Source organism: Hevea brasiliensis, chromosome 18 (genome assembly GCF_030052815.1).
Source record: "Hevea brasiliensis isolate MT/VB/25A 57/8 chromosome 18, ASM3005281v1, whole genome shotgun sequence".
Lineage (NCBI taxonomy): Eukaryota > Viridiplantae > Streptophyta > Magnoliopsida > Malpighiales > Euphorbiaceae > Hevea > Hevea brasiliensis.
Window position 1 is genome coordinate 15,498,689 of NC_079510.1, and position 15,837 is coordinate 15,514,525.

The 15,837-nt window shown below is 34.4% G+C and overlaps 1 protein-coding gene across 2 annotated transcripts; it reads right to left on the reverse strand.

Annotated features, from left to right (window-relative positions):
- Positions 1–3,085: 3,085 nt before the first annotated feature.
- On the reverse strand, positions 3,086–15,512 carry LOC110656557 (ribose-phosphate pyrophosphokinase 1, chloroplastic). 2 transcript variants are annotated; one of them, XM_021813393.2, is made up of 8 exons: positions 15,150–15,512; positions 14,713–14,886; positions 14,133–14,381; positions 13,545–13,688; positions 13,302–13,469; positions 4,935–5,004; positions 4,262–4,343; positions 3,086–3,741 (listed from the first exon to the last, which is right to left on the reverse strand). In XM_021813393.2, the coding sequence occupies exons 1-8, from the start codon at positions 15,303–15,305 to the stop codon at positions 3,561–3,563; spliced, it is 1,224 nt and encodes a 407-aa protein (XP_021669085.2). In that variant the 5' UTR covers positions 15,306–15,512; the 3' UTR covers positions 3,086–3,560. The 2 variants fall into 2 exon arrangements, with proteins under 2 accessions (XP_021669085.2, XP_021669086.2); XM_021813394.2 differs by having other exon boundaries at positions 15,069–15,293.
- Between the last annotated feature and the right edge of the window lie 325 nt (positions 15,513–15,837).

The following is a 15,837-nucleotide window of genomic DNA, read 5'->3' on the forward strand; positions in this document are numbered from 1 at the left end:
TGGTGAGACCTGGACCGTTTGATCACCACATTATTGTCCCTAACCCAAATGTTGAAGGAAGGCATTAGATCATGGAATCCCACATGTCAAATGTGTTATTTTCCTCTTGGAAAGAAATTTAATTTCTTAAGAATGTGAGACCTAGGATTGGCAATAGATTATGAAATATTCATTTTAAGATTTTTCTGGACATGCATTTTATAGTACAGCATGCATGCGTACATGCACAATTGTATTTCTCACATTACCAACTGTAATTTGATTATAGTATTTCTGCCACCAAAAATGTAATCTAAAACTAAAAGATCATCAGTACTTGTAGAATCTCTGGTGCTCTCAGTACCGCATGAACCCTCATATGAATTGCTACTAGTAATGGAATAAATGTCGCTTGATGAATCCTCTCCTAAATCCTTTGAAGTCGATGGAATTTCAAGTGGAAATATTCCACACTAGCCAATTGGGGCATCTGCGAATTGCTTGGATTTGCCGTTTGCAGCCGACACGGAATCCAATGGTAAGCATTTTAAGATTGAAGACATGTCGGCTATGAGTGAAGTGAAGAATTCATCCATGAGGGAGAAGGAGAGGGAGGGGGAAAGGGATAAAGAGGAGGAACGAGCAGTGGCATGGGCTGAAGGAATTGATAATTCATAGATAGATGAGAGAGACAAAGAAGGTGAGAGAGAGGAGACAGGAGAGAGGTAGGTTATGACCAAGAAACTGGTTATAGGAGTTTATAGAGATTTTTTTGCTATTATAATGAAGTTGAAGAGTTTTATTCTAATAAATTAAAGTTAAGTAATTCAAATGAAATAATCCCTTAAGTTAAAAAACGATTAATGCAACTAACCCTTCAAATTAATTAACAAAAAAATGTTGGAGTCAATATGCCTCTGAAAATGCTAGTTGAGGTGATATTTTCATAGCTTGAAAAAAGTTGATGATTTGACGACTCTAAACATACAATTCGCAATGGCGTTTTCCAGCGCACAGAAAAAGTCTCATATGGAATCTCTGACATACGTGTAATTGAAAAATCTTTTTGAATTGACGTTTTCTTTTATTAAGGAGCCTTCCAGAAAACTTCTTTTCCGAATAACATTTTCGATTCACATTATTTTTATAAATAATTTTTTTTACATGATTTGTAAATTAATCCGAAACTATACGTCTTGCAATTCAAAATTGGATATTGCACTTGTAGAATTCACTTTTGTTATATTTATATAGACTAGAAGAGCCGGTTTAATGTCAAATTAAAATCAACTTTTACAAAAGGGAAATAAAAATTTAAAAAAACTAATGATTGAATTTTAATTAAATAAAATCATATTAAATTTAAATTGAAACTATTAAAAATCCCGAAATTTTAATTTCAATCCTCGTAAATTTTAAACATATTTTTCATATCCTCCATTGGTTGAACATGTTGCTCAAGAAGAAGAATATCGTGATGCGACAAAATGTAGAAATTAAAGGACAGAAAATTGTGAAAGTCAAAATTGTTAAGAAGAAATAAAATTAATTTTATTCTCCTAACATTAATAATACGTAGAGAATTGGCTTTGCTCAAACAAGATGTGTAAACGTCACAATGTTCAAACTTGTCCAAGTCAAGATTTGCAACAGGATTTTTTTTTTAAGAATATAAAAGAAAAATATTGTATATGAGAGATCATGATTTAATTTTTATTAGTTTAATATCATATTTTTTTCCTTATTAGTTATTATTAAATGGCATTGACATGATAAGTATGTGATATTAATGCAATGACACATGATTATGCGGTAATATGCGATAAAATAAATAAATAAATATATTAAAATTAATTTTGTGGACTTGACGGTTGGGCACGTTAATGTGATTTAACAATAGCAAACATTTTCAACCATATTTACTAATGAAAGAAAAAAAAAAGTACTAAATTGACAAAAATTAAATCTTGATTCGTTGCAAAACTATATGATATTTTTTTTGTACTTAATTCTTTTTTGCCCTCTTCAGAAAAATTTGAAAGGTAACCTCATACTAATCATAGGAGGGCTCCAACATCTTGTTTTTGCTTCAACTAGTTTTTCTTTTTCTTTTGATGTATTGTACATGATTATTTGCGATTTGCTGATCCATTAATACATTATTTTCTTTTATAAAAGCCATCATAAATAATTTGTAACAACACTAAATTTTAATTTTGTAAAAAAAATTAACCAGAATAAAACCCAAAATGAATTCTGAAAACTAGTCCAGGCACAATGAACCCACAGCAATCCAGGCCCAAAATAACCCAACTTGGCACAGTTGCCACCTGAGCATTCATATGGTGAATGCATTGACAAGTCTGATGTTGAAAGAACAAAATCTAAGGAAAACTACAAATGAAATAACCATTAGACAAAAAAAAAATACATGATATCTTCATTGTAGGGTTTTCAATTTCGGTTCAATTCAATTTGTTTAGAAATTAGAACCAAACCAAAATTTTAAGATAATTTCGATTTCATTTTTCATTGTTTCGATTCTAATTCGATACGATTCTTAAAATAATTTTATATAATTATTTCTTTAAAAAATCATACTTGAATTAGTATTTATGTTTTAAATTAAATCATTAATACATAATATATCATATAATATATCTTTTAATTATTTCTAAATTATATAATCTTTAACTATAAGTTACATATATAATTTAAAATTAAATATATTATATAATATAATAATATAAATATATCATATAATATATATTTTAATTATATATTAATCATATAGTATTAAATATCACACACGCGCGCGCATGCACACACTCAAATATATATATATATATATATATCGAAAATACATAATACATTTTAAAAAATAAAAAATCACAGATAAATTCAGTTCTCGATTCGATTTCGATATAGTTCTGGTTCAATTCTTAATGAAAAATAAAAATCAAACTAAAGTATCAAAATAATTTCAATTTAATATGATTTCTATCGGTTCGCTACGATTCTTCAGTTCAGTTCAGTTCTCCCAAAAAAACCATACTCAGCCCTACTACCTTTGTTCAATTGGATAAAAACATGAAGGGAAAAATCATCAGCTAAAACTTTCCCGTTACTAATAATAACTTATTAAAACATAATTGTTCAGAGGTTCATGTAGAAAGCAAATGACATTTTACCACATCAAAAGTACTGAAACATCAGCAGTTGAGCAAGCTAACTTAAGGATCAATTCATGACACAATGTAGAAGCAGATGAATAATCATCTGATCTAGCCTTCGTACAGGAAATAATAATAATATGTTGGACAATTATCAATTTATGAAAAGATGTTTAAAAGGGAATGTATTAGAAACCGATAAACGATTTTCTTGTCCTTGTATAGTTTTGAAGCCACCTTTGCAGCGATATCCATGAATAAATTAGAAGGACCCACATCATTGGATAGTAATGGCTAATAGTAAATTTGAACATAATCAGAGTTGAATGGAGGAAACCAGCTTTGATCAGTTTTGAACTAAGGCTTAGTTGAGTTGAGTGGTATCGCCATTGGACATTCCTAAGTTATTCATTGAAAAATGCTACTCACAGAGCAATCATCATGAACACGCCAAATTGTTTCGCCCAATAGATTAGCTACTGATAGAACAGTCAATTGAGGGAAATAGTTCTTCTCAGCCACTGGAACTGTGTTTGTAATTATCACTTCTTGAAATAGGCCACTTGACAGCCTCTCAATGGCTGGAGGGCTACCAAGAGGGAAAAAAAGGGGTAAATAATATGAATGAGACACTCACAAATACTATAATCACATATTGCATTAGTACATTCACTGCCATACAATTACGCAAGGCAAGTAAACCAAAACAAACATTTGAAATTTTTAACAATGTACTGGTGAACAGAGGCGCTAAAATATTCATTTTCACAACAATACAATGCGACTCTAGCAAACTTTAAAAACATTGACATAAGAAAAAAATGGAAGCTTTCTTAAAAATTGATACTTACAATGAAAATATTTTTGGGGAGAATAAAAACAGAAAGACAACAGTTGCCATTAACATTTGATTAACAAAGTTTGCACCACCATATGTACTAAAATTTTGATCTAAAAAACAAAATAAGAAATTTGCTGATAAAATGGTGAGAGTTCTAATAGTGTTAAATTCAATATTCTCCAAGTTGCTGAAAAATATAAATGGGAAAACTTGAAATAGATTATATAGACAACCAAAAAAGCAAAATAAAATGTTGTAAAATGAATACCTAAAAACAGCATGAGTGCAGCATGCATAGACTTCCCTGGCTCCTTCTTGATGTAAGAGGGCTGCTCCTTTTGCAATTGTCCCTACAATGCATACAAATTTTAAAGTTAAAAACATGATCAAGTTTAAGCCTTTGAATTAGACACAAATACCTTTCAATGTCTGTTGTTGTGCAGGTGTTTTTATCCTTTTTTAATCTAAAAATAAAATAATTAAACAAGGAGAATTTTCATTGGTGAGATTTGATGCCTATGGTCTACTTTTAGATTGCCTCATTTTTGTAACTAGAGCCCAGTTGGTTATTATGCGGTTACGACATAGCTATTCATAGAAATATCAGCTCTCTTCAAAACTAATGTTAAAAATTAACAACATATGAAATTAGAAATTTTAAGGACCAAAATAAAAACCAAGTTAAAATAACATTTTTCAAACTTAACAGTACAACGATATGTCATATGTGACTTTTGAGTTTGAATGACAAAAAATTGGATGATTTAAAATGAATCAGTAAGAAATAAAATTCAGAAGTAAACAAAACATTTCAGGCATCAAATACTTTAGAAGACGATATAATAACAGAATTTCAGTTTTCTTTTCCCTTCTGCTTTTCACCTCTTTTTTCATGTGCTAGGATGAGGGTTATAATAGGTGTTTGATAATAGATTGCATACCAGCAGTGTCAATCATGTCATCCACAATAACTGCAACCTTTCCTTTTACATCACCAATAAGGTTCATCACCTGCAACGTTAGGGATATTTTTAAGGAAATAAAAAGAATTAGACAGAAAGATTATAAAACAAAGCTTTCATTTCCTCTACTCAACCAAAGAACAAGTAAACCTGTTCAATTGTTTATAATAGTGGCAATAAATCATCACTGATTATGAACGTAAAACAATAACCAAGTACCTTCTGTGTTTGATTATCTATGACGTGCCCCGTGATAGGGCATACCTAACCTACTAACATGGATACCAAGGGCATAACTTGCACTTGATATGGACACATGGAATATGCAAGAAATACAAGAATATGGGCTGGACTTATGAGGAAGAATTAAGCTTGTTTGCATTAAAGAAGACTAGACCTAAAGAAGGCCGGATTTGGGGGGCAAGTCTTGGTTTGGTTGTGTGGGCCAAAAGGAAGAAACTTAGGCCCAATGAACCCATAATGGCATGTAAGAAGGTTCCTAGAAAAGTTTGGAGTTGTTTTAATCCTTTAGATAAGGGAATTCTATCTTAAAAAGCTGATCCTTATCCACTCCACAAGATAAGGCTCAAATTTGGAAATTTCCTTAAATTAAGGCATAAACCATGGAAGACTCATCCATTCACATCCAAATCCTATCCAATTGAGGTTAAGCAGTCCAAAATATCTATGATAATCCTACGGGGCGCGTGGTATGGATGGAGCATTGTGATTGGCTGTCTTGGGTTATCCTTCCTAATTTCAAGGCATGTGTCAAAGGAAACCTAATTCTGCGTTTTTATATATCCAATTTATAAACATTGTTTTTATCAGTTTGGAAATATCAAAAAAAAAAAAAAAAGAGGAAATTTGTCTATTCTGTCCAAAAAAAGGGGAGGGTTTCCGAAATAGTGTAAATATCTAACCAAGATGTCCCACAGCAAGTGGAAGAAGGGTTCAAGACACCAAACTACCCTATGTGGCATCCTACATATGTTGATTGGTGGAGAGAGGGTTTTTCCAAGTTGCTTTATATTTTCTAGTTAACCTATGTTTTTATTTTACTAGTTTAGTTTGGACAATGTTTCTATTTTCCTAGTTTGGTCTTATTTCTTTGTAACTGCCTATATAAAGGCCTCCTATCTTAATATTTTCAGTTGTTATTGAAGAACATTATAGTTTTTGCGTTGTTATTTCTCTTATCACTTTGCATAAGTGTGGCAACTTTAAGAATTATCAACCTTCCCATAGGTTGTGGCGTCTACTTTATTGGGTTTGTATTCTTTGTGGCATCTAGTTATCAACCTTCTTTCTACCTTCTTTAATTCATATATAAGTATTGGAATTGTCTAAAGATCTTAATTTGTTCATGTTATGGAAAGTCAATCACTATATTATTTCTCTGTATATTCTGTATTCTGTATTCCTATTTAAAATTTCTTATTTAGGATTTCTTCCTAATTAGTAGAACACAATTATAGGAATCAATTGTATATATATACCCATGTACAGATTAATTAAAATTAAGGAGAATCATCTCTTTCTACATGGTATCAGAGCAGGTCATCTATCTAGGGTGACTATTGGTTCTCACCACCCAGCTCAAGAGAGACCTTAGCCGCCAATCGGCCGTTTCAACTCCGATCAACATCGCCGGCATCGCCTCAACCCCCTCATTCCACCACTGTGTGCTGTTGCCAAATCCAGTATACCATTAAAGGACTTCTGAGGTTTGGCTCTCAGATCCTATTTTGGTATTTGCTTGATTTGTGATTTTGAGTTATTTTAGAATACATGCATTGCAAGTTCAGTGAAGGCCAAACTGGTGATAGGGAAGGAGTTAGTTTGAATGGAGTGGTACTGTTCCAAAGTAATCACTTTAAATATCTAGGCTCAGTCCTTCAAGTAGATGGGGGATGTGAGAAGGATGTTAATCATAAGATTAAAGCCGGATGGTTGAAGTGGAGACGTGCCACGGGAGTTTTATGTGATCGTAAGATTCCCAATAAATTGAAAGGAAAATTTTACCGTACAGCCATACGACCGGCTATGTTATATGGTAGTGAGTGTTGGGCACTGAAAGAGTCGTATGCATCTAAGATAAGAGTTGCAGAGATGAGAATGTTAAGGTGGATGAGTGGCCATACTAGACTAGATAAAGTCCGTAATGAGAGTATTAGAGAAAAGGTAGGAGTGGTGCTAATTGAAGATAAGTTCAGAGAAGGAAGATTGAGATGGTTTGGTCATGTGAAGCGTAAACATACGGAGGCTCCAGTTAGACAAGTAGAGCACATTAGGTTAGAGGATAGAAAGAAAAAAAGGGGTAGACCTAAATTGACTTGGAGGAGAGTAGTACAACATGACCTAGAAGCATTACACATTTCTGAGGATTTAACCCAAAATCGTTCAGAGTGGAAAAAGCGAATCCATATAGCCGACTCCAAATTTTTGGGAGAAAGGCTTAGTTGAGTTGAGTTGAGATGAGAGTTGTGATTTTGGGTTATTTTGCTGCTATAAGCACTTTGAATTAGCGTTTCGGTTAGTTTTCTTTGTCTCAACAAATGGCAGACAATAAGAATGTTATTTCTAATGTGATTCCGGTGATGACTAAGATCACGGAACACAAACTTAATGATTCGAATTACCTGGAGTGGAGTAAGACTGTTAGTGTCTATTTGCGTAGCATTAATAAGGATGATCACCTTACTAAAGATCCACCTACGGATGATACACAACAAACTTGGCTAAGGGAGGATGCTCTGTTGTTTTTGCAGCTTTGGAACTCGATTCAGAGTGAGGTAATTAGTTTAATTAATCACTGTGAATTTGTTAAGCAATTGATGGATTACTTAGATTTTCTGTATTAGATAAAAGGAATATCTTCCGTATTTATGATGTTTGTAAGGCATTCTACCGTGCTGAGAAAGAGGATAAGTCTCTCACGGCTTATTTTATGAATTTTAAACGGGTATATAAGGAACTTAATGTACTGTTGCCTTTTAATCCTGATGTGAAAGTTCAGCAGGCCCAACCGGAGCAACTAGCTGTTATGAATTTTCTTGCAGACCTTCCTTCAGAGTATGAGACTGCTAAATCTCAGATTCTCTCCAGTTCTGAGATTTCCTCTTTGCATGAAACGTTCACACGGGTCCTTCGCACAGAGAGTACTCAATCTTCACAGCCTGCCAGTAGTGCTCTTATTAGCCGTAATCCAAATGGACAACAAAGTAATAGATGAGGAAGTAAAGGAAGAATTACAGGCAACAGAAGTAATCAGCGTAATTGAGAGGCTAGTTATAATCAGGACTCAAGATGAGTCATTTGTTATTATTGCTATGAACCTGGCCATACAAAATATAATTGTCCGCAACTTCAGAGGATAAATCAGCGATCACAGATGGCAAATATGGTAGTAGAGGATTCTACAGTATCTTCCTCTGAAAAAACTATTTTGGTATCTGAAGAGGATTTTGCACAGTTTTTCCAGTATCAGGCATCTCTAAAGCCTACCAGTTCCCCTGTCACTGCGATCGCTAAATCAGGTAAATCCACTACATGCCTTGTGTCTTCCTCATCCAAATGAGTTATTGATTCTGGTGCAACAGATCACATGAGAGGTAATTCTAGTCTTCTATCTGCTTTTCAGTCTAATCTCACTTCCTCCTCTACTGTTACTTTAGCTGATGGTTCTACTTCTTGTGTCATAGGTTCTGGAACTGCGAACCCGACTTCGTCAATTTCTTTGTCATCTGTTTTGTGTCTACCAAAATTCTCTTTTAATCTACTTTCTGTTAGTAAACTTACTCGTACCTTAAATTGTTCTGTTTCCTTTTTTCCTGACCAGTGTTTGTTTCAGGATCTTACGACGAAGCAAATTATTGGTAGAGGACGTGAGTCAGGTGGTCTCTACATTCTGGAAAATCATGTACCGCGGTTGCTTGTTTGCTCAAGTACCTTAACACCTCTTGAAGCTCATTGTAGATTGGGTCATGCTTCTTTGTCTACCATGAAGAAGCTATGTCCTCAGTTTTAGTCTTTATCAGTACTAGAATGTGAGTCGTGTCAGTTTGCAAAACATCATCGTTTGCCTTCTGTGTCTAGAGTCAATAAACGGGCTTCATCCCCTTTTGAGTTAGTTCATTCTGATGTTTGGGGTCCTTGTTCTGTTACTTCTAAAACTGAATTTCGTTATTTTGTAACTTTTGTTGATGATTACTCTCGTGTTACCTGATTTTATTTAATGAAGAATCGTTCTGAGTTATTTTCTATCTTTTGTGCCTTTTGTAATGAAATCAAAACTCAATTTAATATTTTTGTGCGCATATTAAGAAGTGACAATGCCATAGAATACTTTTCAGCACAATTTCAGTCTTATATGACACAAAATGGCATTCTTCATCAGTGTTTCTGTGTGGATATCCCATCCCAAAATTGCATGGCCGAAAGAAAAAATCGGCATCTTCTTGAAATAACTCGTGCTCTTCTTTTTCAGATGAAAGTTCCTAAACACTTTTGAGCGGATGCAGTTTCTACGGTATGTTTTTTGATCAATCGTATGCCGTCTTCTGTCCTTAATGGGGATATTCCTTATACTGCTTTGTTTCCTATAAAATATTTGTTCCCTGTTGAACCCCGTATTTTTTGTTGTACATGTTTTGTGCGTGATGTTCATCCACAGGTTACTAAATTGAATCCAAAGTCTCTCAAATGTGTCTTCCTTGGGTACTCTCGGCTGTAAAAATGGTACCGCTGTTTGTCTCCTACTCTTAATCGTTATCTTGTTTCTGCAAATGTCACATTTTTTGAGTCCACTCCATTTTTTCCTCAATCATCTATGTATGAGAGTCAGGGGGAGGAGGATGATCTCTTAATATATACTGTCCAACCAATGTCTAGTCCTCTCCCACAGCCTGTTCCTTCTGTCTCTAGACCTACTCGACCTCCCGTTGTTCATGTTTATTCCAGGAAATTGGAGATTCCTGACTCAGATCCTCCACCAGCTACTTCGTTGGGAGATCCTATACCTCATAATAATCATGATTCTGATCTAGACTTACCCATTGCTCTTCGTAAAGGTATACGTTCATGTACTTACTCTATCTCTTCTTTTGTTTCTTATAATCAATTGTCTTCTTGTTCTCGGTGTTTTGTTACTTCTTTAGACTCTGTTCCTATCCCTAATATTGTTGGTGAGGCACTGTCTCATCCTAGCTGGTGTGCTGCTATGAAAGAGGAAATAGAGGCTTTAGATGCTAATGGTACATGGGAACTGTTGCCTCTGCCCACTGGTAAGAAAGCTATTGGTTGCAAATGGATATTTACAGTAAAGGTAAATCCTAATAGTTATGTGGCTAGGTTAAAAGCACGCCTTGTAGCAAAAGGATATGCTCAGACATATAGGGTTGATTACTCTGACACTTTTTCTCCTGTAGCTAAACTTACTTCTGTTCGCTTGTTTATCTCTTTAGCAGCTATATATGATTGGCCCCTGCACCAATTGGATATCAAGAATGCTTTCCTTCACGGTGATCTTCAGGAAGAGGTATATATGGAGCAACCATTTGGGTTTATTGCTCAGGGGGAGTTGGGTAAAGTTTGTAGGCTTCAGAAGTCTCTTTACGGCTTGAAACAAAGTCCTAGGGCCTGGTTTGGGAGATTCAGTGAAGCAGTACAGGAATTTGGTATGCAAAAGAGTAAGTGTAATCACTCAGTATTTTATAGGCAATCTGAGGCTGGTCTAATTCTCCTGGTAGTCTATGTGGATGACATTGTCATCACTGGGAGTGACTCTGCAGATATTTCATCTCTTATAACCTTCCGCCAAACCCAGTTTCAGATCAAAGACTTGGGATTGTTAAAGTATTTCTTGGGTATTGAAGTTATGAGAAGTAAGAAGTGTATTTTCTTGTCTCAAAGAAAATATGTCCTCGATTTATTGACAGAGACAGGAAAATTAGGTGCTAAGCCTTGTAGTGCACCAATGACTCCAAATTTACAACTGTTAGCAGGGGATAGTGAGTTTTTGAAGAACCAGAGAGATACAGGAGATTGGTAAGAAAATTGAACTACCTTACAATCACTCGTCTTGACATTGCTTATGCCGTTAGTGTGGTAAGTCAGTTTATGTCTTCCCCAACTGTTGCTCATTGGGAAGCCTTGAGACAAATCTTGTATTATTTGAAGGGCGCTCCAGGAAGAGGTTTGTTATAGGGTAATCATGGGCATTTGAATGTTGAATGCTTTTCAGATGCTGACTGGGCTGGATCTAAGGTTGACAAGAGGTCAACTACTGGATATTGCGTTTTTGTTGGAGGAAATTTGGTGTCTTGGAGAAGCAAGAAGCAGAGTGTAGTTTCTCAATCTAGTGCTGAATCCGAATACAAAGCCATGGCACAATCAGTATGTGAGGTAATATGGATACTTCAATTACTAGATGAGACAAGTTTTAAGACCTCCCTGCCTGCGAAATTGTGATGTGATAATCAAGCTGCTCTCCATATTGCTTCTAATCCGGTGTTTCATGAGCGGACCAAACATAGTGAGATTGATTGTCACTTTGTTCGTGAAAAGATTCAACAACAGATCATCTCAACAGGATACATCAAAACTAAAGAGCAGTTAGGAGATATTTTCACAAAAGGTCTGAATGGAGCTAGGATTGACTACATTTGTAACAAGTTGAGCATGATTAACATCTATGCTCCAACTTGAGGGGAAGTGTTATGGAAAGTCAATCACTATATTATTTCTCTGTATATTCTGTATTCTGTATTCCTATTTAAAATTTCTTATTTAGGATTTCTTCCTAATTAGTAGAACACAATTATAGGAATCAATTGTATATATATACCCATGTACAGATTAATTGAAATTAAGGATAATCATCTCTTTCTACAATTCAAGTTGCCCGAATTGGGTTCTTTGTGTGTGTGTGGCGTGCAATTTGCTTCTAACTAGCTTAACTAATTTGCATCAAAGTGTAAAATGCATCTAGTCCTATAAAACTCCATCCAAGTGCCAAGGGTACCCTACACCATCTATCAACATTGGACAGTCAATTGGGTCTCTTCTCTTATATGACAAAAGTGTTTGTATTCCCTGACAACCCAGTTTATGCGACTTTATCATTTCCCACTCCTTCTCTGAAATGGAAATATCTTGACTTCTTCCTAAAACTTCTTATTATGTGACGTACTTCTTGATACATTAATACTTAAATCGTGATTCTACTACTCCTTGAATCTATCATCTCACCATAACTTGTTTTAAACATGCCTTAGTGTGTCCCTAGCATACCTATTCTTTTCTCCTGTATTTTGAATCTTATCCACTTCATTTTCTTGTTTTGCTATTGTTAACATCTTTTCAACCTACTGAACTTATTTTTTAACCTTTGTTCTCTCACACCCTTATACCTTTTCCTTCAAGGATGTCCATCCCATCATCAACTTTAACCTTCTTTTTATTTCTTAGTCCTATCTTGATTACTAGTTCCATTACTTCTAGAATTCTAACCTTACGATTGGCTTCTACCAACACATTTTTCACATTATGTAACACTTGTAATTGACCCTAGAAAATTCTTTTTGTGTCTCCTTTCCCAACTTAATCATTAGAACATTATCATTCCCTACTACCCTTTGTAGGAAATTGTTCATCATAGTTAGATAGAAGCCCTTAAAACTATAAGTTCCAACTGAACTAACATGACTGTGGAAAATGTGTGCTATGCCATAATTCCAGACAAGATACTTCACATGTCCATTCTCCTTAATATAAGCAGCCGTAAAATCCAAAATTTTATGCATTAATGGGCAAAAAATCCATAATGCACAAAGTGCCCTTGATGATGGCAATAAACCGATTGTCCTATTGTCCATTTGAAAATGATTTCTCCAAATTCTCAAAACATAAACTCATCTCTAACAAGAAGAAACATTCTTTGTAATAGGTGAACTTTTGGAGAATGAAAGAGTCTGTAAGGGACATAAGTGACCATGAGATAGGACAAATCAAAGAAAGATAAAGATTAAGATTCAAAGGACATAGACAAGGGATAAAAAAAATAAAAATGAGTGATCCAATGCACGAAACATCCCACTTGTGAACTTTGGGGTGGGTGATGTACATAGCTTTACCCCTATTTGGCAGAAAGGTTGTTTTCATGGCGTGAACCCATGACATCTAGGTCACAAATGGAATAACTTTACTATTACACAATGGCTACCCTCAACATTTATGAAGGATAAGGTGCAAAATTCACAAGAGACTTGTTCAACTTCTGATGTAGTAATATAGTGTAAAATTATTATATAGATAGTGCCAGAATGGATTTTGTACAGCAGTTACCTCAGCAACATTGTGTCCCTGACGCCTTTTGTCCACAATAGCTAAAGGGGCATCAGACAACTTTTTTGCAAAAGCACGAGCTCTTGCAACTCCACCAACATCAGGAGAAACCACCACCAAATCATTGGAACAAACTGTCTTGCTTGCAAGATAATCAAGAATCACAGGCTAAAGCACCAAAAAAAGTAACAGAAATGTGTTAGTGAATGCAACATGTATGAGAGTCAAAAGAAAAAAAAATACCTGACAGTACAAATGGTCAACAGGGATATCAAAATAACCCATAGACTGCCCAGAATGAATATCACAAGCAAGAACGCGATTTGCTCCTGCTTTGGTGATAAGGTTTGCAACAAGTTTGGCTGCAATTGATTCACGACCTTGACTCTGCAATTATAAGAAAGTCTACTGACAAAGAGTACATAATGTTTTTAGTATCTCAAAAAAAAAAAATCACGATCCAATCTGTGTATATTTAGGGAGGTCATTCCTTAAAATGCACTAAAAAAAAATACACTCCTTATCATACAAAAGGTTGTATATAATCAACTTCATCAAAACTCTAATGAGTAAAGCATAAAGATGAAAACGGAGTTAAACCCTCCCAAAACTAATGATTTCCTTCCATATCCAGATACCTTGGAACCTATTCTCTTTTTCCAGAAAAGAAAGAAAGAAAAATATATTTAAGTAGCTGCTTATCATGCCAATTAATAATCTTAAACACAGAAACCCAACAAGAAGTTGGTTTCCATGACCAAACATATGCTAATTTTCCATATATATGTTTGCAAATTATGATCTTGAAATATCTCAAGCCATAAAACTTGCCTTTCTATCAGCTCTAGCATATCCAAAATAGGGAATCACAGCAGTGATGTTCTTGGCTGAAGCTCTCCTACAAGCATCTATCATGATCAAAAGCTCCATGAGATTCTCATTTGCTGGAGGGCAGGTGGGCTGTAATAGATATACATCACATCCTCTAACACTCTCTTGCAATTGAACATAAATTTCACCATCAGCAAACCGTTTTATGTTGATCTTTCCCAGTTCCAGGCCCATATACCAAGCAATATCCTGGGGATGAATAGCATAGCATTAACAAGTAAATAACAAAGAAAACCGTAAGACTTGTGAAATATCTTCTAAGTAGTTATCCAAAAAACATGAAAAGGAAAAAGATCTAAACATATTACACAATATTCTCTTGATATATTTTTTGAGAGTAAAGAATGGATTTTGCATATCAATTGCGCTTTTTGGAAGGTTTTCCACATTCTCTTACTGAAAACAGTTTATGAAGCATCAAAATCATCCCATAGCAACAAAGCAACTCATAATAATCATAGAGAGTTCACAGAAATCACAAAGAACAAATTTTTGCCTGTATTTTTGTCTGTATGGTTACCTGAGAAAGAGCAGGATTTGCTGACCCAGAAAACAATTTCAGCCTGCTACTATTTTTGTTAATTTTTTTCTCAATGCGTGCAGATTCCAGGAACTTGGGTAGAGTCCGTTCATTAAGGATTGGAATACTGGGCTTTCCATTCCCAACATTTACAGGTTCAGCCATATCACATCTCTGACAAACATAAATAAATAAATAAAATATAGCTATTACCTCTACAAAATTCACCTCCCAATCTCTATATTTCAAAGAACTTGAAAAAATTTCTAAACATATCAGAAATAATCTGAAAATTAATTTTAAAATAAAATATCTAAAGTTATAAAGAATAAATAAATAAATAAACAAACACCAACCTCAAGCTAAACATCAAACCAAACAGAGCATATGTACATATTATATAAGTGTGTGCTTATGAGAAACCATGATAAGCTTACAACGCTGTTTTGGGAGAAAATTTTAGGGCGAGAATCATTGGAAGCCATAGACATTCTAGAGGAAAAAAGTGATGAAGAATGTGAAGATGAGAAAAACGACGGCATTGGAAGCGAAGATGATGTTTGCGAAAGAGACAGCTTGTTCACTGACACCATCGGAATTAGGGATTTTGATGGAGGAGTGAGGGTTTGGTAGAGTTAGCGGTGGCGATGGCTGTGGCTGTGGAGCGGTGGAGTGGTGGCAATGGTGCTGGTTTTACCACCCCCTCATGTCCTCTGTTTCCGTTGTAGTTTGGGGCTTCGCTAAATTCTGCTGGTTAAGGCATAAGGTGACCATATCAAAACGAGACACAGTATCAAGCGTAAAACTCTGCGTCTAATATTATATATAAGGAGTGGAATATTGATTTTGTTTTTCATATTCATTATAATTATTATTTAAATTAATTTTAACATTTATATAAATTTAAAATTTCTATTCTTATTTTTTTTAAATTTAATTAAATATAAAATTTTATAAAAAATAATTATTTAAAATAAAAAATTAATGAAAAAGATAAAAAAATACAATTTATTAAATAGGAAAATTTCCTTGAAGAAAAAGCTTCCATAACAATTTTATAGATAGACATTGATATTTTAACTAATTAAAGTTTTTATAGTTAACAAAAAAAACTATTGAGAAAAT